Source organism: Oncorhynchus tshawytscha, linkage group LG09 (assembly GCF_018296145.1).
Source record: "Oncorhynchus tshawytscha isolate Ot180627B linkage group LG09, Otsh_v2.0, whole genome shotgun sequence".
Lineage (NCBI taxonomy): Eukaryota > Metazoa > Chordata > Actinopteri > Salmoniformes > Salmonidae > Oncorhynchus > Oncorhynchus tshawytscha.
The window spans coordinates 76,961,025-76,985,990 of NC_056437.1; the positions used below are offsets into that span (position 1 = coordinate 76,961,025).

At 41.0% G+C, this 24,966-nt stretch overlaps 4 protein-coding genes and 2 pseudogenes across 4 annotated transcripts; 3 read left to right on the forward strand and 3 right to left on the reverse strand.

Annotated features, from left to right (window-relative positions):
* Positions 1 to 5,301: 5,301 nt before the first annotated feature.
* On the reverse strand, positions 5,302 to 6,230 carry LOC121838696 (annotated as a pseudogene).
* Positions 6,231 to 7,921: 1,691 nt separating this feature from the next.
* LOC112258714 (hemoglobin embryonic subunit alpha-like) lies at positions 7,922 to 8,880 on the forward strand. Its single transcript, XM_024433237.2, has 3 exons — positions 7,922 to 8,019; positions 8,117 to 8,297; positions 8,425 to 8,880. Exons 1-3 carry the CDS (start codon positions 7,925 to 7,927, stop codon positions 8,539 to 8,541), a joined length of 393 nt encoding a protein of 130 aa, XP_024289005.2. The 5' UTR covers positions 7,922 to 7,924; the 3' UTR covers positions 8,542 to 8,880.
* A 1,056-nt stretch (positions 8,881 to 9,936) lies between these two features.
* LOC121847223 (hemoglobin subunit beta-like) lies at positions 9,937 to 10,903 on the reverse strand. The gene is made up of 3 exons (XM_042327465.1): positions 10,656 to 10,903; positions 10,198 to 10,420; positions 9,937 to 10,100 (listed from the first exon to the last, which is right to left on the reverse strand). Exons 1-3 carry the CDS (start codon positions 10,745 to 10,747, stop codon positions 9,972 to 9,974), a joined length of 444 nt encoding a protein of 147 aa, XP_042183399.1. The 5' UTR covers positions 10,748 to 10,903; the 3' UTR covers positions 9,937 to 9,971.
* A 982-nt stretch (positions 10,904 to 11,885) lies between these two features.
* On the forward strand, positions 11,886 to 12,854 carry LOC121847224 (hemoglobin embryonic subunit alpha-like). Its single transcript, XM_042327466.1, has 3 exons — positions 11,886 to 12,122; positions 12,232 to 12,439; positions 12,626 to 12,854. The coding sequence occupies exons 1-3, from the start codon at positions 12,028 to 12,030 to the stop codon at positions 12,752 to 12,754; spliced, it is 432 nt and encodes a 143-aa protein (XP_042183400.1). The 5' UTR covers positions 11,886 to 12,027; the 3' UTR covers positions 12,755 to 12,854.
* A 5,783-nt stretch (positions 12,855 to 18,637) lies between these two features.
* On the reverse strand, positions 18,638 to 19,575 carry LOC112259206 (hemoglobin subunit beta-like). Its single transcript, XM_042327878.1, has 3 exons — positions 19,322 to 19,575; positions 18,864 to 19,086; positions 18,638 to 18,766 (listed from the first exon to the last, which is right to left on the reverse strand). The coding sequence occupies exons 1-3, from the start codon at positions 19,411 to 19,413 to the stop codon at positions 18,638 to 18,640; spliced, it is 444 nt and encodes a 147-aa protein (XP_042183812.1). The 5' UTR covers positions 19,414 to 19,575.
* Positions 19,576 to 20,439: 864 nt separating this feature from the next.
* LOC112258707 lies at positions 20,440 to 21,522 on the forward strand (annotated as a pseudogene).
* The last annotated feature ends 3,444 nt before the right edge of the window (positions 21,523 to 24,966 follow it).

Below are 24,966 nucleotides of genomic sequence, written 5' to 3' on the forward strand. Positions count from 1 at the left end.
AATAGGCCTACTCCAATGGCCAAAATGTACGGAAGGTACTTCTCATTCATCTGACCCAGTTTTGTCAAGGGTGGTACCAAACAAATGATAATGGACATCTCGTTGGCAAAGGTTGAGTGCCAAGATTGCTTTCTTATCTCTGCAACAGCAAGGCAACACTTTTGTTCACCCCTTCCGGTAAGGTGTGTTGAAGGTTGATTTACATTTTCTCAGTAGGTCAGTAGTTACGGTTAGGCCAGGTCTGTCGTTCAAGTCACATGCTGCTGAATATCTATAGTCCTTACCACGTCGTGCGATGTCACTCAGATTTCCCTAAAAATAGGTAAATGCATATGTGTGTGCCTTGCATGAGGGTATATCCGACATAGGCTTTGTTCACCAATATCTAGCCTGATGTCGTAGTAGCAGCTTATAAAGAGCATGTCGCCATTTGTTAGGTGCGTGGAAAAATCAAATCAAATCAAATTTTATTTGTCACATACACATGGTTAGCAGATGTTAATGCGAGTGTAGCGAAATGCTTGTGCTTCTAGTTCCGACAATGCAGTAATAACGAACAAGTAATCTAACTAACAATTCCAAAAAACTACTGTCTTATACACAGTGTAAGGGGATAAAGAATATGTACATAAGGATATATGAATGAGTGATGGTACGGAGCAGCATAGGCAAGATACAGTAGATGATATCGAGTACAGTATATACATATGAGATGAGTATGTAAACCAAGTGGCATAGTTAAAGTGGCTAGTGATACATGTATTACATAAGGATGCAGTCGATGATATAGAGTACAGTATTTACGTATGCATATGAGATGAATAATGTAGGGTAGGTAACATTATATAAGGTAGCATTGTTTAAAGTGGCTAGTGATATATTTACATCATTTCCCATCAATTCCCATTATTAAAGTGGCTGGAGTAGAGTCAGTGTCATTGACAGTGTGTTGGCAGTAGCCACTCAATGTTAGTGGTGGCTGTTTAACAGTCTGATGGCCTTGAGATAGAAGCTGTTTTTCAGTCTCTCGGTCCCAGCTTTGATGCACCTGTACTGACCTCGCCTTCTGGATGACAGCGGGGTGAACAGGCAGTGGCTCGGGTGGTTGATGTCCTTGATGATCTTTATGGCCTTCCTGTAGCATCGGGTGGTGTAGGTGTCCTGGAGGGCAGGTAGTTTGCCCCCGGTGATGCGTTGTGCAGACCTCACTACCCTCTGGAGAGCCTTACGGTTGAGGGCGGTGCAGTTGCCATACCAGGCGGTGATACAGCCCGCCAGGATGCTCTCGATTGTGCATCTGTAGAAGTTTGTGAGTGCTTTTGGTGACAAGCCGAATTTCTTCAGCCTCCTGAGGTTGAAGAGGCGCTGCTGCGCCTTCCTCACGATGCTGTCTGTGTGAGTGGACCAATTCAGTTTGTCTGTGATGTGTATGCCGAGGAACTTAAAACTTGCTACCCTCTCCACTACTGTTCCATCGATGTGGATGGGGGTGTTCCCTCTGCTGTTTCCTGAAGTCCACAATCATCTCCTTAGTTTTGTTGACGTTGAGTGTGAGGTTATTTTCCTGACACCACACTCCGAGGGCCCTCACCTCCTCCCTGTAGGCCATCTCGTCGTTGTTGGTAATCAAGCCTACCACTGTTGTGTCGTCCGCAAACTTGATGATTGAGTTGGAGGCGTGCGTGGCCACGCAGTCGTGGGTGAACAGGGAGTACAGGAGAGGGCTCAGAACGCACCCTTGTGGGGCCCCAGTGTTGAGGATCAGTGGGGAGGAGATGTTGTTGCCTACCCTCACCACCTGGGGGCGGCCCGTCAGGAAGTCCAGTACCCAGTTGCACAGGGCGGGGTCGAGACCCAGGGTCTCGAGCTTGATGACGAGCTTGGAGGGTACTATGGTGTTGAATGCCGAGCTGTAGTCGATGAACAGCATTCTCACATAGGTATTCCTCTTGTCCAGATGGGTTAGGGCAGTGTGCAGTGTGGTTGAGATTGCATCGTCTGTGGACCTATTTGGGCGGTAAGCAAATTGGAGTGGGTCTAGGGTGTCAGGTAGGGTGGAGGTGATATGGTCCTTGACTAGTCTCTCAAAGCACTTCATGATGACGGATGTGAGTGCTACGGGCGGTAGTCGTTTAGCTCAGTTACCTTAGCTTTCTTGGGAACAGGAACAATGGTGGCCCTCTTGAAGCATGTGGGAAAAGCAGACTGGTATAGGGATTGATTGAATATGTCCGTAAACACACCGGCCAGCTGGTCTGCGCATGCTCTGAGGGCGCGGCTGGGGATGCCGTCTGGGCCTGCAGCCTTGCGAGGGTTAACACGTTTAAATGTCTTACTCACTTCGGCTGCAGTGAAGGAGAGACCGCATGTTTTCGTTGCAGGCCGTGTCAGTGGCACTGTATTGTCCTCAAAGCGGGCAAAAAGTTATTTAGTCTGCCTGGGAGCAAGACATCCTGGTCCGTGACTGGGCTGGGTTTCTTCCTGTAGTCCGTGATTGACTGTAGACCCTGCCACATGCCTCTTGTGTCTGAGCCGTTGAATTGAGATTCTACTTTGTCTCTGTACTGGCGCTTAGCTTGTTTGATAGCCTTGCGGAGGGAATAGCTGCACTGTTTGTATTCAGTCATGTTACCAGACACCTTGCCCTGATTAAAAGCAGTGGTTCGCGCCTTCAGTTTCACACGAATGCTGCCATCAATCCACGGTTTCTGGTTAGGGAATGTTTTAATCGTTGCTATGGGAACGACATCTTCAACGCATGTTCTAATGAACTCGCACACCGAATCAGCGTATTCGTCAATGTTGTTGTCTGACGCAATACGAAACATCTCCCAGTCCACGTGATGGAAGCAGTCTTGGAGTGTGGAGTCAGCTTGGTCGGACCAGCGTTGGACAGACCTCAGCGTGGGAGCCTCTTGTTTTAGTTTCTGTCTGTAGGCAGGGAGTAATACGTTTTGTCAAGAAGAATATTGATTGATTGGGTAAGCTAATACACCTTGCTTGATACGTGTATAATTGAAGCATATCTCACTTGCTTTTCAAAGGGTGGTGCTGGTGAAACTACTGTGAAGGCTACTCTAACCTCGGCACCTCCACTTCTCTCGACCAGAGAGATAACGAGGAAAGGTGAGCCAATGATTATCATGTTCAAAATATGTTTTACCCTTTTTGTTTCCTATCCCATAGCATAACGCAATTAGCCTATTTCGTCACCAAATGCAAATAGTAAAATAGCCTATATCTAGATTTTTAAAAACATTATAGGCCTACTTATAGGATGGATCCAGCACCATGCCTAATGATAACGCTACACACTTCCTAATGTGTTGTAATGATGTTATAATAATGTTAAAGTCCTCTTGGGTCGTCTTGTTTAAATAGTGCAGTTACTTAATTCGGGTGCTTTTCCGAACACCAAGCACGTTGCTCTTCAAACCCATTTTGAATGCCAACGTTCAGCTGCAGTACGAGTAAAAAGCTTGGACACACCTACTCATTCCAGGGTTTTTCTTTATTTTTTACGTTGTTATAAGGGCACAAGGCGAGACCCAGATGCAGACACAGGAGGCAGATGGTTGGAGTCTTGTAGTTTATTTATATCAAAAAGGAGTAGGCAAGAGAATTGTCGTGGACAAGCAAAAGGATAAAACCAGAGTCCAAGAGGTAAAGAGTGGCAGACAGGCTCGATGTCAGGGCAGGCAGAAGGGTCAGGCTGGCGGGTAAGGAGTCCAGAAAAACAGGCAAGGGTCAAAACCAGGAAGACTAGAAAAAGAGAATAGAAATCAGGAGCATGGAAAAAACACGCTGGTTGACTTGACAACATACAAGAAGAACTGGCACAGAGAGACAGGAAACACAGGGATAAATACACTGGGGAAAATAAGCCACACCTGGAGGGGGTGGAGACAATCACAAGAACAGGTGAAACAGATCAGGGCGTGACAGTTGTAGAATAATAGTGAAGACATCAAAGCTATGAAATAACATGAATGGAATCATGTAGTAACCAAAAAGGGTTAAATAAATCAACAGACATCTCAACATCAACTGTTCGACAACACTGCGTGAATCAGGCCTTCATGGTTGAATTGTTGCAAGGAAACCACTACTTAAGGACACCAATAAGAAGAAGAGACATGATTGGGCCAGGAAACACGAGCAATGGACATTAGACCGTGGAAATCTGTCCTTTGGTCTGATGAGTCAAAATGTGAGATTTTTGGTTCCATCCGCCATTTCTTTGTGAGACTTGTGGTTCCCACTGTGAAGTATGGAGGAGGTGAGATGGTGTGGGGGTGCTTTCCTGGTAACACTGTCAGTGATTTATTTAGAATTCAAGGCATGCTTAACCAGCATGGCTATCACAGCATTCTGCAGCGATACTCCATCCCATCTGGTTCGCGTTTAGTGGGAATATCATTTGTTTTTCAAAAGGACAATGACTCAACACACCTCCAGGCTGTGTAAGGGCTATTTGACCAAGAAGGAGAGTGATGGAGTGCTGCATCAGATGACCTGGCCTCCACAATCACACAACCTCAAACCAATTGAGATGGTTTTGGATGAGTTGGATTGCAGAGTGAAGGAAAAGCAGCCAGCATATGTGAGAACTCCTTCAAGACTGTTGCAAAAGCATTCGAGGTGAAGCTGGTTGAGAGAATGCGAAGAGTGTTGAAACCTGCCATCAAGGCAAACGGTGGCTCTTTGAAGAATCTAAAATCTAAAATATATTTTGATTTGCTTAATAACACTTTTGTTGTTACTACATGATTCCATGTGTGTTATTTCATAGTTTTGATGTAGAAAATAGTACAAATAAAGAAAAACCCTTGAATGAGTAGGTGTGTCCAAACTTTTGACTGATACTGTATATGCAAATTCTGCCTACCTGAGGCAAATAAAAGTTCACCTGGGCAACATATTTTCTGATAGACTACGTTACTTTTCCTACAGACGTGTATTAGAAAAGAAGGAACGTTTTGATGTAACTACTATAAGATAATACAGATGAACATATTGATTATTCCGTTGATAAGAATTCGTTGCTGCATGTGATAGTTGACCAAATATACCCTCTCTCGTGACCTCAGCGTCAAAGAGAGGTTTCTCAATCTCACTTAGGACAAAGGCATAAGAGTTAAAGTAGGCTTGGCTACATTCTCTAATGGCTCCTATTTTACTGCCCCCTCAAACAGAATGAAGTGAAGAGCATGGACCTGTGCTCAACAATATATTTTATTATTCATACAAAATGTCCTCTATAATAAAATATATATGTGTATTCCACTATAGAACATGTCTTTAGTTGTACTGTCTGCCTAGCGCAGAGATGACCACGGTCAGGAACTTCTGCCAGGCCGCTTGGACGTCTGGCGTGAAGCCTCGCCTCATCTGGGAGGCCAGAACAACGGTGAGGCAGTCGCCCAGCAGCTGGGAGAAGGAAACGATTGAAACGTTAGTCATTTATTTGCAATCGGAGTATCCTCTTGGATGTAAATCAATGAGGTAAAACGTTTTGTTAATTTGTTTTAGGCACGCCATTAGTACTCATATTATTCATGTCTTTTCAACTCCAAAATCTTACCCTGAAGTTGTCGGGATCCACATGAAGTTTCTCAGAGTGCAGAACGCTCAGCTTGGCGTAGGTGTTATTGATGTATATACACAGCTCGCTTGATGCCGTTCAGCACAGTGATGCCACGCTTGGCAACTGTTTTATTGCCCATGATAGCCGCTGCGCTGTTTAAGTCTCCAAAGGTTCCAAAGGTTCCATGGATATACAATAAGACACCTGGAAAATATACATTACATTAAACTATACTTCATATAAATTAATCAATTTAATTCAATGAATCCATAGAATTGCGCACACATCTAAAACAAGACTAGAACAGCCAAATTATATATTATCAATATATTTTATTTCCGTGCATTATTATATGCCGACCATCTCAAAGCATTTGATTTTTCCCCAGGTCTCTATGATGAGCTTCTGCTTTTCAACTATCCAGTCAACCATGTTGATCTGTGAGATCTGTCAGTGTCCGGCACTGGGGCGTTTTAATTTCTGTTGAATCCATCCGACCCAGTGGACGAATCAAACTTGGAGGATTCATGCCAAAAACGACATCAAATGTCCATAAAAAGTTAATCAAAAAAGTTAATCAATGTCCATAAAAAGGTAATCTATCATTCCTTGCCAACCAGCTGTTCTTATCGACCAACACCATATAGTCATAGTTCTGCCAAATGCCTAAACGGCAACTGAGGTCGACTTATGGAAAAGTTTCACACCGGCAATATGTGTCTCTTTTGTTAGTACCTTATAAAAGCACCATCAAGACGTTTTAAAAAAACTTTTATTTAACTTGACAAGTCAGTTAAGAACAAATTCGTATTTACAATCACGACCTACCCCGGCTAAACCCAGACGATGCTGGGCCAATTGTGCGCCGCCCTATAGGACACCCAATCCCGGCCGGATGTGATACAGCCTGTAGATAACAGTAGTTTTCTATTTTTCAGTGCTAGCTTTGTGAATTACTATAACAAAGACTGGAAATTACCACCAGTCACTGCAAAATGTGGTTGACAGCAAGAATGTGGGAGAACGAAAGAAGGTGACTTTTTTGAAAGGGACCGAGCTAAAGGGCTGTTTATCAGTGAAGTATAAGCTCACGTTTTATCTTGCCATTCTGAATGAGTTCCACCCTAAAAGCTCCAATTGGTTGCCTTGTTCTGATTAGAAACACCCTTTTCTTGGCAACAACCATCTCCATACGTTGAATGTATTGGGCAACATGGTATTAACTGATAAGTAAATCATTTTTTAAATATTAATTAATTGCGGGGTCAGAATTAGAAATCAATTTATTCACTTTAGTCAATCTAAATCAGTCTCGCTCATATAAAATCATACAAAATTATTATTCAAATTATTACCCTTTGTTTACGATAATTATGCATCAAATAAATAAGTCATATACCAAATGAAAACTTTTTTGCACTTCCCGGTCACTTTATTTACAAATCTCCGCTAAACATATAATCAATATGTTTAGGCTATCTGTCTGACTGTGACTGCCGATAACCACAGAACGAAGTCGACAAAAAATAAAAAGTTGCCAAAGTATTTGCAATTGTTACAAACAAGTGAAGGATAAAACCGAGATGACTGCATTGAAAGATACATATGCTACATGGGCCTATGTAGGCTATTTAAATCATATTGAAATCAATTTCATGTTCAGTTAATTGAGTTATATTTTGCAACTAGGTCATTTTTGTCTCAATGTGTTTCATGATGTGTGACAACATGTGAGCAATGGTGATCCAATATGTAATTTAGTGCATTATTATTGGGAAAGCATAGGCTAATAATCCGCCCCAATAGCCTACTTGCAGCCATAGGTCGCAATTTCTCTCTAGGTGCTGATCCGTCGTCAGTATTCTTGTGGAATAATTCTTATGTTAAGGTGAGAGAAAGCTGATCTGAGAGCAGCGCTGCTTTTCTTTGGATTATATCAGTATCGACGCATTTAGCGAACATTCTCTTTATGTGCTTGTTTGGGAAACAAGCAACTCTTATCAAGTTGGCTCGTAAATAAGGATGCATCTGGTAGGATCATCGTAATGCTTAAATAACATCGCACCTGGGAAACGAGGCCCATCCCCGTACATCTCAATGTGTAAGTGTCTTGAACATGTTAAATCTTACGTTTAAAAACTAGTCATTTGTGTTTCAACTTCTTATCTATGAAAATTGGCAATACTCCAATTTCAACAAAAAATGGAATACGTTCAAGTTGGCACTTATCTTGGAGGTGGGTCTGGGGTCTGCCATGTAGCTTGTTTAATATAAAAACTTTCGTTTGTAACAGCTCATCGCTGAACTTTTACTTCAGTATCCTCTCTAAAGACGACAATGAGTCTCACCGCTAAGGACAAGGCCGTGGTCAGGGCCTTCTGGGCTAAGGTGTCCAGCAAGGCTGAGGACGTCGGATGCGATGCTCTTTCTAGGTAATGGAATTATCCAAATGCAATATCGTTGTTTTAGAATATACAATTTGGTGTCAGCTAGCCTTAAATCTCGACATGTATTTTTCCACCCGTGCAGAATGCTGGTGGTGTACCCCCAGACCAAGACATACTTCTCCCACTGGCCGGACCTGAGCCCCGGTTCTGCCCCGGTCAGGAAGCATGGTAAGACTATCAAGATCGACGACCTCACGGCAGGTCTCCTCACCCTCAGCGAGCTGCACGCCTTCCAGCTGGGTATAGATCCAGCCAACTTCAAGGTGAGTACGGTATAATATTTATTTACATTTCAGTAGGCTACGTTTTACACTAGAATAGACAACGTATGCTAAAATACCCTACATTAAAGATGCATACGAACTTATTTCCATTTATTTCCTCTTGTAGATCCTGTCCCACAACATATTGGTGGTGCTGGCCATTTTGTTCCCCGCTGACTTCACCCCAGAGGTTCATGTGTCCGTGGACAAGTTCCTGGCCGCACTGGCACATAGGACCACATAAACAAAAACAATTTGACATACAAAAATAACATATGTTAGATAATTAGGCTAATTAAGGACTCATATAAATATATATATATATCATGAATTGATTAATATTATTTATTCATTACATTTCCTATACACATAAAAACGTATATATAACGTGTAAACATAACCTAGTGGTTTTGCTGATCATGCTATAATTGTAACATATTGTATTGTAATGCATTTTTATAAACCAATGGAGTTTAGTTGTCATAAAATGTGAAAAGTTACATGTTGTATTTATAGATGATGTAAAATGAAATACACAGACAGTATAGCTTGTTGAATTTCTTAAGAATATTGGTTGATTAATTCATTGATTTAATAATCTTGTCATGTTCTGACCTTTATTTTCCTTTGTTTTGTCTTTATTTAGTATGGTCAGGGCGTGAGTTGGTGTGGTCAGTCTCTGTTTTGTGTTTCTTTGTTTAGGTTTCTGTTTCGGCCTAGTATGCTTCTCAATCAGAGGCAGGTGTCGTTAAGTTGTCTCTGATTGAGAATCATACTTAGGTAGCCTGGGTTTCACTGTTCGTTTGTGGGTGTTTGTTTCCTGTGTCAGTGTTTGTGCCGCACGGGACTGTTTCGGTTTGGTTATTTCACGTATTAGTTTATTGTTTTTGTATTTCATAGTGTTCACTGCTTTTCTTATTAAAATCGTCATGAACACTTACCACGCCGCATCTTGGTCCGATCCTTACTCCTCTTCAGATGAAGAGGAGGAAATCTGCCGTTACAAATCTGTAATCTAATGACTTAACTAGATTCCTATCTGAACACTTTAGGAGGTGCCTCTGATAAATGTATTTTATAGGGTTCTATTGACCAACTGACGTATTATTATTCATTATTTTTTTTATGGCATTTTGATCTGGTTAAACTCTCGACCATTCAACAATTCCTTGCCACGCTAATACATCAACCAAGATCTGTTCTGAAAAGTTATGTTGAACCTTTATGAATGACGATTGTGTGTAATTAAAAATTAATTTATCATTGCAGCGCTGCTCTTATTTGACTCAAAGTATCAATGCTGCATCTCTGGACACACGTTTGTCTTCATTATATGGGTCGCTCATGCACAGCTAATGTAACATGTCAGTGTTGTTAATTGCAAAAAAAAGATTTGTTGTTATTTGCTAAATATTTGTATATATTGCACATTATCCATATCTGGTTAACAAGGTTATTGCGATATTCACACAGCCAATCATATTACCATATTAGGCCTATTAGTTTGCTATATGTGCCACCATATTGATGTTCATGCAAGAAAAAAAAGGCACAGATGAAAATATTATTTAGCTGATTTTATTTGCTTTAGTAGAAGGAACAACATGTGCCTCTAAACAAATGATCAGCGCTTGTTGGTACTCTGGTGGTCGTCCGTCTCTGAGTGGAGGGGCTCTAGTGGTACTGTCTGCCCAGGGAGCTCACCACGACGGCCAGGAACTTCTGGAAAGCGCCCTGGACATCAGCGGTGAAGTCAGCACCCATTCTCGCAGCAACGACAATAGTAAGGCAGTCAGCCAGCAGCTGCAAAAGAAAGGAGCAAATGGACAAGTAAGAAAACGCATTCTGCCACCCCATAGATAGGCAAGTACCTTGTGTGAAGTAGACCATTTCAATTTACCCGGAAGTTGTCTGGATCTACGCGCAGTTTCTCGGAGTGCAGCACGCTCAACTCTGCGTAGGTGGCCTTGATGTCATCCATGTTCTTGACAGCCCGGTCCAGTCCGCGCAGGACGGTCTTTCCGTGAGCGGCGACCATTGGGTTTCCCTGGATGGCAGCGGCGTTGTACAGGTTTCCAAAGTTACCGAAATACCTCTGGGTCCAGGGGTACACAACCAGACACCTGTAGAAATAATAAACCGTTAAGAATTACACAAACGTGATATCTGCATACACACATATCTTACGGAAATCAATTAATGTGTCATTTGGAGATGTCAATTACGCGTTAATTACACGCTTGTCTCAAATACGACTTCGTCTTGAAAATCATAATAACAAGCGCATAATAATATAATAACAGTATAATAACATGACTAATTCCAATAATTTGTAGACCACAGTTTTAAATGCACTACCTGGAAAGAGCCGCGGGTCCAACGTCATCGTAGTCCATCTTCTCGAAGACGCTCTGAATGGTGGCGCGCTCAAAGTCTGTCCACTGAACCATGTTGCTAGCTGTTGAAGTTTCTTTCACAGAGGCTAACGAATCATTTACACTTTGTCTTCGCTTGAGCAGCGTTTTTAAAAGGATCGGGACGCTCCTCCCTAAAGACAGCGATGGGTGGGGTCATGGTAAGGGGCTGTATAAGCCAAAAGTCACAGATTTTACTGAGATAATAATGTGAAGTTTTACCGTTTACCATATATGTTTAAAAGCAATTTTACTATAATACATTGTCCTAAAATCATCCATTTAAGTATTAGGTTACATACCAATTATTACATTATTAGAAATATTAAAAATAAGCCCCAAATAGTGGGGAAATATACCATTCTCAACACATGCAAATACATGTGTAATATGCCTACTATCTGAAGATATAGACCTATTGCACATTAATCACACTTGTTGGGGATTCAATTACTTTGTCCGAGAAACATTTTTCAACTATCTCTGTGTATGCCTATAGTCAGATATTAGTAAGATATAACTACGATATTAATATATTACTAAGACATATTAAATAGCCTACTAAGATATTACGTCATTTTTATCCTTGTAATACATTTCTAAACAAATTAATTGATATTTCACCTCTATGTTCTTGCTGTGCTAGTAAGGTCGAACCCATTTAATATTTATTTTATTGTTGCACTATTCCAGTCTATTTTGGGGTAATGCATCTCTACTGTCAACTTTTCGATATTTCTGAATACAGACTTATATTTCTTACTTATGATACAGGCAATTTACATATTGAAAATACAATTAGACTTCTCTTTATTTGATAAATACCATAAAGCCAGAGTGATAAATAAATAAATAAACGAATATTGAATTATTTTGTAATGAAATAAAATATGGGAAATTACCGACTCCCTTGTGAAAACTACCAGCATTAAAAAACCTCTCAACACATCTCTAATACTAAAAACTTCGTAGACTTCAATGACTGTCATAATCATGTATATATCTATATTTTTTTATCCATCTCTACCCTGTGTGTTTTATGTTTGATATTGTGTGCTGCTCAGAAGGTGCTAACAATGTCTTTGTAAGTCTTGTATGGAGGATTGTACCAACTTGTGTTTTTGTCCAGTAAAATAAGCAGAAATGTAATAACTTGTGAGGGATTGTGCTTATTGAACATTAAGAAAAGGCATGTTGTATCTTGTTTATCTTGGAGGTGGGTCTGCATTGGGTGGGGCTCGCGGCTAATATAAAAGTCTTCGTTTGTAAGAGCTCATCACTGAACTTCTACTCCAGCATCGTCTTTAACTACAACCATGAGTCTCACCGCTAAGGACAAGAAAATGGTCAAGGCCTTCTGGGCCAAGGTGGCCGGCAAGGCTGAGGACATCGGCTGCGATGCTCTGTCTAGGTAATGGCTGTCGTGCTGCTAATCTTATAGCTGTTTTTGAAGTAGAAATGTAGACTGTTTTTGTGTTAGCGTTCCATCTTTCTTGACATGTTTTTTTCTTCCGGTGCAGGACGCTGGTTGTGTACCCCCAGACCAAGACCTACTTCTCCCACTGGAAGGACCTGAGCCCCGGCTCTGCCCCAGTCAGGAAGCACGGTGGGACCATCATGGGAGGCATCAGTTTAGCGGTGGCCAGCATCGACGACATCAGCGCAGGTCTCCTCGCCCTCAGCGAGCTGCATGCCTTCAAGCTGCGTGTCGATCCCGCCAACTTCAAGGTCAGGACAGTCACAGCATTATTTATAATAATTTGTTAACCGTTGACACCAAATGAAAATGTATCGTTAAAATGCATTTAAAATATATCGGGTACTCTTTACAGTAAAATGGACAACGCAGATTATTAAATAAAATATCCTATTAAAACATGTAGTGTACTAATGTTTATTCCTTTCGTCCTGTAGATCCTGTCCCACAACATCTTGGTGGTGCTGGCTATCTTGTTCCCCAATGATTTCAACCCCGAAGCTCATGTGGCCATGGACAAGTTCCTGGCAGCGGTGGGCCGGGCTCTGTCTGAGAAGTACCGATAAGATGTGGACAGAAGGATCAGACCAGACGGATTGTAGCATTGATCAGCACTGCTCAGCTCTGTATTGTTGTAAAATATAATTAAATATTAAAACGCACATAATTACGTTTTTTGGTCTTTACTTTGGTTTTTAATTCGTTGTTTTGTAGAGCACAGGACCTGATATGATTAAATAAGTTGCTGTTTGCAAGTCTGAAAGACATCGAAAGTCAAAAAGGTATTCATAAAGAAAATGGAAACTATATGCAAAACATTTCCACAAAAGCGATCCTTAGAGAAGTTAGCAGTAAAAGTTTAGAAGTAAATAAATGAAATCAGAGAAGGGGAACAAAGGTGAAATAGTAGCCTATAGATCAATCAAATGGCTCGCTTAGAACTTGCTATTGATTAACAAGATTGAACAAACTATTTGACATAGGACCACATAAACAAAATGGAAAAAACGATTTGATATAACAAATTAATATATATTATATAATTAGGCTAATTAAGGACTATGTATATATTATGAATGGATTGGTAGTATTTATAAAATACAATTTCCTAAACTCAAAGTTGTCAAGGACAGGAGGTGCCTCTGATAAATGTATTTTGTATTTTATAGGGTTCTTTTGACTAACTGATTTATTGTTATTAATAAACAAACATGTATCTCATGTTGATCTGGATAAAGCTAGAATCCTTAATTGAAACAATGACAAAGTAGTCATGGTCTGTTTTGGTAAAAAGCTGAGGGATGGGCATAGAGAGATGTCACCACTCTCAAAATCGTAGACAGAGCTATGGATGCAAGGACAGACTATCCGTGATCTCAAAATTATAGTTTTAACCATGTTTTGAGGCTATGCAGTGTTTGTTTACATTTAATTTGTTTGCAATCAGAGTAAAATAGTAAAACAAGCTTATATCTTGGGTTCTGATGGGGTACGACAGTTGAACTGAGCTCATGAGGCATTTATAAGTTATATTCTTTAAGAATCAATGGGTATATATTATTAATTCCCAAAATCGATATACAGTTGAAGTCTGAAGTTTACATACACCTTAGCCAAATACATTTAATCTCAGTTTTTCACAATTAATTTAATTCTGACATTTCATCCAAGTTAAAATTCTCTGTCTTATGTCAGTTAGGAACACCACTTAATTTTAAGAATGTTGAATGTCAGAATAATAGTAGAGAGAATTATTTATTTCAGCTTTTATTTATTTCATCACAGTCCCAGTGGGTCAGAAGTTTACATACTGTACACTCAATTCCTGAGCAGCCTTTCAGGCTATGCCGATACAGGACTCGTTTTACTGTGGATGTAGATACTTTTGTACCTGTTTCCTCCATCCAGCATCTTCACAGGGTCCTTTGCTGTTGTTCTGGGATTGATTTGGACTTTTCGCACCGATGTACGTTCATCTCTAGGAGACAGAACACGTCTCCTTCCTGAGCGGTTTGTCGTGCCCTGACCTTAGATATCTCTGTTTTCTATAGATTTTGGTTAGGTCAGGGTGTGACTAAGGTGGGTACTCTAGTGTTGAATGTCTAGGGTTTTGTATGTCTAGGGTTGTTGTAAGTCTAGGGGTTTTGTATTTCTATGTTGGCCTGATATGGTTCCCAATCAGAGACAGTTGTTTATCGTTGTCTCTGATTGGGGATCATATTTAAGCAGCCCTGTCTCCCACTTTCTATTGTGGGATCTTGTCTATGTGTAGTTGCCTGTCTGCACTATATTGTATAGCTTCACGTTTCGTTTGTTATTTTGTTAGTTTGTTTGGTGGCGGGGGCGTATGCCTCATGGCCAACGTGACATGGTGTGATGAAAGAAACATACAGGAACTCAAATCCTTCTGTTCACCTGATTTAGAATTCCTCACAATCAAATGTAGACCGCATTATCTACCAAGAGAATTCTCTTATTATAATCACAGCCGTATATATTCCCCCCCAAGCAAACACATCGATGGCTCTGAACGAACTTTATTTAACTCTCTGCAAACTGGAAACGATTTATCCGGAGGCTGCATTCATTGTAGCTGGGGATTTTAACAAGGCTAATCTGAAAACAAGACTCCCTAAATTTTATCAGCATATCGATTGCGCAACCAGGGGTGGAAAGACCCTGGATCATTGTTACTCTAACTTCCGCGACGCATATAAGGCCCTGCCCCGCCCCCCTTTCGGAAAAGCTGACCACGACTCCATTTTGTTGATCCCTGCCTACAGACAGAAACTAAAACAAGAGGCTCCCACGCTGAGGTCTGTCCAACGCTGGTCCGACCAAGCTGACTCCACACTCCAAGACTGCTTCCATCACGTGGACTGGGAGATGTTTCGTATTGCGTCAGACAACAACATTGACGAATACGCTGATTCGGTGTGCGAGTTCATTAGAACGTGCGTTGAAGATGTCGTTCCCATAGCAACGATTAAAACATTCCCTAACCAGAAACCGTGGATTGATGGCAGCATTCGTGTGAAACTGAAGGCCAAACCACTGCTTTTAATCAGGGCAAGGTGTCTGGTAACATGACTGAATACAAACAGTGCAGCTATTCCCTCCGCAAGGCTATCAAACAAGCTAAGCGCCAGTACAGAGACAAAGTAGAATCTCAATTCAACGGCTCAGACACAAGAGGCATGTGGCAGGGTCTACAGTCAATCACGGACTACAGGAAGAAACCCAGCCCAGTCACGGACCAGGATGTCTTGCTCCCAGGCAGACTAAATAACTTTTTTGCCCGCTTTGAGGACAATACAGTGCCACTGACACGGCCTGCAACGAAAACATGCGGTCTCTCCTTCACTGCAGCCGAAGTGAGTAAGACATTTAAACGTGTTAACCCTCGCAAGGCTGCAGGCCCAGACGGCATCCCCAGCCGCGCCCTCAGAGCATGCGCAGACCAGCTGGCCGGTGTGTTTACGGACATATTCAATCAATCCCTATACCAGTCTGCTGTTCCCACATGCTTCAAGAGGGCCACCATTGTTCCTGTTCCCAAGAAAGCTAAGGTAACTGAGCTAAACGACTACCGCCCCGTAGCACTCACATCCGTCATCATGAAGTGCTTTGAGAGACTAGTCAAGGATCATATCACCTCCACCCTACCTGACACCCTAGACCCACTCCAATTTGCTTACCGCCCAAATAGGTCCACAGACGATGCAATCTCAACCACACTGCACACTGCCCTAACCCATCTGGACAAGAGGAATACCTATGTGAGAATGCTGTTCATCGACTACAGCTCGGCATTCAACACCATAGTACCCTCCAAACTCGTCATCAAGCTCGAGACCCTGGGTCTCGACCCCGCCCTGTGCAACTGGGTACTGGACTTCCTGACGGGCCGCCCCCAGGTGGTGAGGGTAGGCAACAACATCTCCTCCCCGCTGATCCTCAACACTGTGGCCCCACAAGGGTGCGTTCTGAGCCCTCTCCTGTACTCCCTGTTCACCCACGACTGCGTGGCCACGCACGCCTCCAACTCAATCATCAAGTTTGCGGACGACACAACAGTGGTAGGCTTGATTACCAACAACGACGAGATGGCCTACAGGGAGGAGGTGAGGGCCCTCGGAGTGTGGTGTCAGGAAAATAACCTTACACTCAACGTCAACAAAACTAAGGAGATGATTGTGGACTTCAGGAAACAGCAGAGGGAACACCCCCCCATCCACATCGATGGAACAGTAGAGGAGAGGGTAGCAAGTTTTAAGTTCCTCGGCATACACATCACAGACAAACTGAATTGGTCCACTCACACAGACAGCATCGTGAGGAAGGCGCAGCAGCGCCTCTTCAACCTCAGGAGGCTGAAGAAATTCGGCTTGTCACCAAAAGCACTCACAAACTTCTACAGATGCACAATCGAGAGCATCCTGGCGGGCAGTATCACCGCCTGGTATGGCAACTGCACCGCCCTCAACCGTAAGGCTCTCCAGAGGGTAGTGAGGTCTGCACAAAGCATCACCGGGGGCAAACTACCTGCCCTCCAAGACACCTACACCACCCGATGCTACAGGAAGGCCATAAAGATCATCAAGGACATCAACCACCCGAGCCACTGCCTGTTCACCCCGCTGTCATCCAGAAGGCGAGGTCAGTACAGGTGCATCAAAGCTGGGACCGAGAGACTGAAAAACAGCTTCTATCTCAAGGCCATCAGACTGTTAAACAGCCACCACTAACATTGAGTGGCTACTGCCAACACACTGTCAATGACACTGACTCTACTCCAGCCACTTTAATAATGGGAATTGATGGGAAATGATGTAAATATATCACTAGCCACTTTAAACAATGCTACCTTATATAATGTTACTTACCCTACATTATTCATCTCATATGCATACGTAGATACTGTACTCTATATCATCGACTGCATCCTCATGTAATACATGTATCACTAGCCACTTTAACTATGCCACTTAGTTTACATACTCATCCCATATGTATATACTGTACTCGATATCATCTACTGTATCTTGCCTATGCTGCTCTGTACCATCACTCATTCATATATCCTTATGTACATATTCTTTATCCCCTTACACTGTGTATAAGACAGTAGTTTTTTGGAATTGTTAGTTAGATTACTTGTTCATTATTACTGCATTGTCGGAACCAGAAGCACAAGCATTTCGCTACACTCGCATTAACATCTGCTAACCATCTGACAAATAAAATTTGATTTGATTTGATTTGATTTGGTGTTCATTCTTTTAAATAAGAGAATGTATACATACCACGGTGCGCCTTGGTTCGATCCTTACAACGAACGTGAGACGGTATGACGGCTGCATGGTTCCATGGTGTTTATACTTGTGTACTCTTGTTTTTACAGATGAACGTGGTACATTCAGGCATTTGGAAATTCCTCCCAAGGATGAACCAGACTTGTGGAGGTCTACAATTTTTTTTCTGAGGTCTTGGCTGATTTCTTTCGATTTTCCCATGATGTCAAGCAAAGAGGCAATGAGTTTGAAGGTAGGCCTTGAAATATATCCACAGGTACACCTCCAATTGACTCAATTTATGTCAATTAGCCTATCAGAAGCTTCTAAAGCCATGACATACTTTTCTGGAATTGTCCAAGCTGTTTAAAGGCACAGTCAACTTAGTGTATATAAACTTCTGACCCAGTGGAAGTGTGATACAGTGAATTATAAGTGAACTAATCTGTCTGTAAATAATTGTTGGAAAAATGACTTGTGTCATGCACAAAGTAGATGTCCAAACCGACTTGCCAAAACTATAGTTTGTTAAAACAAGATATTTGTGGAGTGGTTGAAAAACGCGTTTTAATGACTCCAACATAAGTGTATGTAATCTTCCGACTTCAACTGTAGCAACTAGGGAGTCTAGGTTTAAACTCTCGATCACTCAACAATTTCTTGCCACACTAATACATGAACCTAACATTAAATACCAGATCTGTTATGAGAAGTTTACTTGAACTTTTGAGTTAGATGATTGTGTGTTTAATCAGGAATTAATCATTGCAGTCCTGGTATCATTTAAACGCATAGTATCAATTCTGCACCATTAAACACACAGTTGTATTTATTAGTTGCATTGGTTAGTTCATGCACAGCTAATGTAACATGTCAGTGTGGTTAATTGGCAAATATTTTAGTTATTTGCTAAATATTTGTATATCGCACATGATCAATATCTGATTAACAAGGTTGAAATATTTACACACTTAGTTCATAATGCATATGTGCCACCATATTGATGTTCATGCAAGAAAATAAGGCAAATATTAAAAAAATATTAATTTGTGGAAGATTTTATTTGCTTTAGTAGAAGGAACAACATGTGCCTCTAAACAAATGATCAGCGCTTGTTGGTACTCTGGTGGTCGTCGGTCTCTGAGTGGAGGGGCTCTAGTGGTACTGTCTGCCCAGGGAGCTCACCACGACGGCCAGGAACTTCTGGAAAGCGCCCTGGACATCAGCGGTGAAGTCAGCACCCATTCTCGCAGCAACGACAATAGTAAGGCAGTCAGCCAGCAGCTGCAAAAGAAAGGAGCAAATGGACAAGTAAGAAAACGCATTCTGCCACCCCATAGATAGGCAAGTACCTTGTGTGAAGTAGAACATTTCAGTTTACCCGGAAGTTGTCTGGATCCACCCGCAGTTTCTCGGAGTGCAGCACGCTCAGCTCTGCGTAGGTGGCCTTGATGTCATCCATGTTCTTGACAGCCCGGTCCAGTCCGCGCAGGACGGTCTTTCCGTGAGCAGCGACCATTGGGTTTCCCTGGATGGCAGCGGCGTTGTACAGGTTTCCAAAGTTACCGAAATACCTCTGGGTCCAGGGGTACACAACCAGACACCTGTAGAAATAAGAAACAGTTAGGAATTACACAAACGTGATATCTGCATACACACATATCTTACGGAAATCAATTAATGTGTCATTTGGAGATGTCAATTACGCGTTAATTACACGCATGTCTCAAATACGACTTCGCCTTGAAAATCATAATAACAAGCGCATAATAATATAATAACAATATAATAACATGACTAATTCCAATAATTTGTAGACCACAGTTTTAAATGCACTACCTGGAAAGAGCCGCGGGCCCAACGTCATCGTAGTCCATCTTCTCGAAGACGCTCTGAATGGTGGCGCGCTCAAAGTCTGTCCACTGAACCATGTTGCTAGCTGTTGAAGTTTCTTTCACAGAGGCTAACGAATCATTTACACTTTGTCTTCGCTTGAGCAGCGTTTTTAAAAGGATCGGGACGCTCCTCCCTAAAGACAGCGATGGGTGGGGTCATGGTAAGGGGCTGTATAAGCCAAAAGTCACAGATTTTACTGAGATAATAATGTGAAGTTTTACCGTTTACCATATATGTTTAAAAGCAATTTTACAATAATACATTGTCCTAAAATCATCCATTTAAGTATTAGGTTACATACCAATTATTACATTATTAGAAATATTAACAAAAATAAGCCCCAAATAGTGGGGAAATATACCATTCTCAACACATGCAAATACATGTGTAATATGCCTACTATCTGAAGATATAGACCTATTGCACATTAATCACACTTGTTGGGGATTCAATTACTTTGTCCGAGAAACATTTTTCAACTATCTCTGTGTATGCCTATAGTCAGATATTAGTAAGATATAACTACGATATTAATATATTACTAAGATATATGAAATAGCCTACTACGATATTACATACTTTTTATGCTTGTAATACATTTCTAAACAAATGAATTGATATTTAACCTCTATGTGCATTCTGCGCTAGTTAAGGTCGAACCCATTTAATATTTATTTTTATAGTTGCACTATTCCAGGCTATTTGGGGGTAATGCATCTCTACTGTCAACTTCTCCATATTCCTGAATACAGGCTTCTATTTCTTACTTATAATACAGGCAATTTAGCTAATGACAATACAATTAGACTTCTCTTTATTTGATAAATACCATAAAGCCAGAGTGATAAATAAATAAATAAACGAATATTGAATTATTTTGTAATGAAATAAAATATGGGAAATTACCGACTCCCTTGTGAAAACTACCAGCATTAAAAAACCTCTCAACACATCTCTAATACTAAAAACTTCGTAGACTTCAATGACTGTCATAATCAAAGTTACCGAAATAACTTTTATCCATCTCTACCCTGTGTGTTTTATGTTTGATATTGTGTGCTGCTCAGAAGGTGCTAACAATGTCTTTGTAAGTCTTGTATGGAGGATTGTACCAACTTGTGTTTTTGTCCAGTAAAATAAGCAGAAATGTAATAACTTGTGAGGGATTGTGCTTATTGAACATTAAGAAAAGGCATGTTGTATCTTGTTTATCTTGGAGGTGGGTCTGCATTGGGTGGGGCTCGCGGCTAATATAAAAGTCTTCGTTTGTAAGAGCTCATCACTGAACTTCTACTCCAGCATCGTCTTTAACTACAACCATGAGTCTCACCGCTAAGGACAAGAAAATGGTCAAGGCCTTCTGGGCCAAGGTGGCCGGCAAGGCTGAGGACATCGGCTGCGATGCTCTGTCTAGGTAATGGCTGTCGTGCTGCTAATCTTATAGCTGTTTTTGAAGTAAAATGTAGACTGTTTTTGTGTTAGCGTTCCATCTTTCTTGACATGTTTTTTTCTTCCGGTGCAGGACGCTGGTTGTGTACCCCAGACCAAGACCTACTTCTCCCACTGGAAGGACCTGAGCCCCGGCTCTGCCCCAGTCAGGAAGCACGGTGGGACCATCATGGGAGGCATCAGTTTAGCGGTGGCCAGCATCGACGACATCAGCGCAGGTCTCCTCGCCCTCAGCGAGCTGCATGCCTTCAAGCTGCGTGTCGATCCCGCCAACTTCAAGGTCAGGACAGTCACAGCATTATTTATAATAATTTGTTAACCGTTGACACCAAATTAAAATGTATCGTTAAAATGCATTTAAAATATATCGGGTACTCTTTACAGTAAAATGGACAACGCAGATTATTAAATAAAATATCCTATTAAAACATGTAGTGTACTAATGTTTATTCCTTTCGTCCTGTAGATCCTGTCCCACAACATCTTGGTGGTGCTGGCTATCTTGTTCCCCAATGATTTCAACCCCGAAGCTCATGTGGCCATGGACAAGTTCCTGGCAGCGGTGGGCCGGGCTCTGTCTGAGAAGTACCGATAAGATGTGGACAGAAGGATCAGACCAGACGGATTGTAGCATTGATCAGCACTGCTCAGCTCTGTATTGTTGTAAAATATAATTAAATATTAAAACGCACATAATTACGTTTTTTGGTCTTTACTTTGGTTTTTAATTCGTTGTTTTGTAGAGCACAGGACCTGATTTGATTAAATAACTTGCTGTTTGCAAGTCTGAAAGACATCGAAAGTCAAAAAGGTATTCATAAAGAAAATGGAAACTATATGCAAAACATTTCCACAAAAGCGATCCTTAGAGAAGTTAGCAGTAAAAGTTTAGAAGTAAATAAATGAAATCAGAGAAGGGGAACAAAGGTGAAATAGTAGCCTATAGATCAATCAAATGGCTCGCTTAGAACTTGCTATTGATTAACAAGATTGAACAAACTATTTGACATAGGACCACATAAACAAAATGGAAAAAACGATTTGATATAACAAATTAATATATATTAGATAATTAGGCTAATTAAGGACTATGTATATATTATGAATGGATTGGTAGTATTTATAAAATACAATTTCCTAAACTCAAAGTTGTCAAGGACAGGAGGTGCCTCTGATAAATGTATTTTGTATTTTATAGGGTTCTTTTGACTAACTGATTTATTGTTATTAATAAACAAAAATGTATCTCATGTTGATCTGGATAAAGCTGGAATCCTTAGTTGAAACAATGACAAAGTAGTCATGGTCTGTTTTGGTAAAAAGCTGAGGGGTGGGCATAGAGAGATGTGACCACTCTCAAAATCGTAGACAGAGCTATGGATGCAAGGACAGACTATCCGTGATATCAAAATTATAGTTTTAACCATGTTTTGAGGCTATGCAGTGTCTGTTTACATGTAAATGGTTTACAAATAGAGTAGAAGAGTAAAACAAGCTTATATTTTGGGTTCTGGTGGGGTACGACAGTTGAACTGAGCTCATGAGGTCTTTACAAGTTATATTCTTTAAGAATCAATGGGTATATATTATTAATTCTCAAAATCGATGTACAGTTGAAGTCGGAAGTTTACATACACCTTAGCCAAATACATTTAAACTCAGTTTTTCACAATTCCTGACAAAGAGGATACTGCTGTTGCAAATAAATGACTAACGTTTCAATCGTTTCCTTCTCCCAGTTGCTGGGCGACTGCCTCACGGTTGTTCTGGCCTCCCAGATGAGGCGAGGCTTCACGCCAGACGTCCTGACCGTCCTGACCAAAGTTCCTGACCGTGGTCATCTCTGCGCTAGGCAGACAGTACGACTAAAGCCATGTTCTATAGTGGAATACTCATATATATTATTATTATAGAGGACATTTTGTATGAATAATAAAATATATTGTTGAGCACAGGTCCATGCTCTTCACTTCATTCTGTTTGAGGGGGCAGTAAAATAGGAGCCATTAGAGAATGTAGCCAAGCCTACTTTAACTCTTATGCCTTTGTCCTAAGTGAGATTGAGAAACCTCTCTTTGACTCTGGGGTCACGAGAGAGGGTATATTTGGTCAACTATCACATGCAGCAACGAATTCTTATCAACGGAATAATGAATATATTCATCAGTATTATGTTATAGTAGTTACATCAAAACGTTCCTTGTTTTCTAATACACGTCTGTAGGAAAAGTAAGGTAGTTAATCATGTTGCCCAGGTTAACTATTATTTGCCTCGGGTAGGCAGAATTTGCATAAACAGTATCAGTCAAAAGTTTGGACACACCTACACATTCAAGAGTTTTTCTATATTTTTACTGTTTTCCTATATTGTAGAATAATAGTGAAGACAGCAAAACTATGAAATAACACATATGGAATCATGTTGCAACCAAAAAAAGTGTGAAACAAATCCAAAAATATATTTGACATTTGAGATTCTTCAAATAGCCACCCTTTGCCTTGATGACAGCTTTGCACACTCTTAGCATTTTTCTATTTTTGTAACCTTTATTTAACTAGGCAAGTAAGTTAAGAACAAATGATTATTTACAATGACAGCCTACCAGGGAACAGTGGGTTAACTGCCTTGTTCATGGGCAGAACGACAGATTGGGGATTCGATACAGCAACCTTTTGGTTACTGGCCCAACACTCTAACCACTAGGCTACCTGCCACCCCTCCACTCTAACCACTAGGCTACCCTGCCGCCCCTCCACTCTAACCACTAGGCTACCTGTCACATTCACTCATACAGCTTCACCTGGAATGCCTTTCCGACAGTCTTGAAGCAATTCCCATACATACTAAGCACTTGTTGACTGCTTTTCCTTCCCTCTGCGGTCCAACTCATCCCAAACCATCTCAATTTGGTGGAGAGGTCATCTGATGCAGCACTCCATCACTTTCCTTCTTGTTCAACTAGCCCTTACACAGCCTGGAGGTGTGTTGGGTCATTTTCCTGTTGAAAAACAAATGAGAGTCCCACTAAGCCAAAACCAGATGGGATGGTATTATTGCTGCAGAATGCTGTGGTAGCCATGATGGTTAAGTGTGCCTTAAAATTTGAATCACAAACAGTGTCACCAGCAAAGCAACCCCACACATCCTCCTCCATACTTCACGGTGGGATCTACACATGCGCAGCACTTGATGGTTTTTGCGACTGCACATGAGGAAACTTTCAACGTTCTGGAAATCTTCCACATTGCTTGACCTTTGTGTCTTAAAGTAATGATGGACTGTTTATTATCTTTGCTTGTTTGAGCTGTTCTTGACAGAATATGGGCTTGGTCATTTAAATAGGGCTATCATCTGCATATCACCCCTACCATGCCACAAGGGTGGCTACTTTGAGGAATCTCAAATATAAAATGTATTTTGATTTGTTTAACACTTTTTTTCGTTACTACATGATTGCATATGTGGTATTTCATAGTTTATGTATTCACTATTAATCTACAAAATTGTAAAAATAAATAAAAACCCTTTGAATGAGTAGGTGTGTCCAAACGTTTGACTGGTACTGTATGTAGGCCTATAAAACGAACACACAATTTGAAATAATGTGAATTTAAACTTGTCTAGCAGTGAGCTCAAATTTGGACGATTTGGTGCTCTAACAAGAGGTGGGGTGCATATTGAGAAAGGGCATCTATCTTTGTCTCTGCATATCTCAAAGGAAACATGCGTCAGTTTTATCACAGTGTTCTGGTTCCACCCTAGTCGCTCAGTTAGCGTGGCACTGGGAAGGTATGCATGTACTTCGATTCAGAGAATATTTCCGGGATAGTATGACATCAGAGTCACTTTCCTTGTTTGAGGTCAATTGGCTATTAATAGCATATATAGGCACATTCTGAACATTTTACCTTTTTTGTAAGAAAGTCATGCTGATTGTCATTATCCTGTTTGTACCATGGGCCATACATGGGGCATTCATTGGCCATACAGTCTCAATTTCATCAATGCGTTAGTTTCACTTATTTAAACACATTTTTGTATCACAATGAAGGTACATTTCGTAATTTCACATAACTTTTTAAAATCGACATATCAATAGACCAGTGAATCAATCAAAACCAATCAATCAATGGGGTCA

Coding starts and splice junctions, on each gene's coding strand:
- LOC121847224 (XM_042327466.1), top strand. CDS start 12,028: ATGAGTCTCACCGCTAAGGACAAGAAAATGGTCAAGGCCTTCTGGGCC. Junction 12,123..12,231: donor GGCTGCGATGCTCTGTCTAG/GTAATGGCTGTC, acceptor CTTCCGGTGCAG/GACGCTGGTTGTGTACCCCC. Junction 12,440..12,625: donor TCGATCCCGCCAACTTCAAG/GTCAGGACAGTC, acceptor TTCGTCCTGTAG/ATCCTGTCCCACAACATCTT.
- LOC112259206 (XM_042327878.1), bottom strand. CDS start 19,413: ATGGTTCAGTGGACAGACTTTGAGCGCGCCACCATTCAGAGCGTCTTC. Junction 19,087..19,321: donor GGGCCCGCGGCTCTTTCCAG/GTAGTGCATTTA, acceptor TTATTTCTACAG/GTGTCTGGTTGTGTACCCCT. Junction 18,767..18,863: donor TGGATCCAGACAACTTCCGG/GTAAACTGAAAT, acceptor TTTCTTTTGCAG/CTGCTGGCTGACTGCCTTAC.
- LOC112258714 (XM_024433237.2), top strand. CDS start 7,925: ATGAGTCTCACCGCTAAGGACAAGGCCGTGGTCAGGGCCTTCTGGGCT. Junction 8,020..8,116: donor GGATGCGATGCTCTTTCTAG/GTAATGGAATTA, acceptor CCACCCGTGCAG/AATGCTGGTGGTGTACCCCC. Junction 8,298..8,424: donor TAGATCCAGCCAACTTCAAG/GTGAGTACGGTA, acceptor TTCCTCTTGTAG/ATCCTGTCCCACAACATATT.
- LOC121847223 (XM_042327465.1), bottom strand. CDS start 10,747: ATGGTTCAGTGGACAGACTTTGAGCGCGCCACCATTCAGAGCGTCTTC. Junction 10,421..10,655: donor GGACCCGCGGCTCTTTCCAG/GTAGTGCATTTA, acceptor TTATTTCTACAG/GTGTCTGGTTGTGTACCCCT. Junction 10,101..10,197: donor TAGATCCAGACAACTTCCGG/GTAAATTGAAAT, acceptor TTTCTTTTGCAG/CTGCTGGCTGACTGCCTTAC.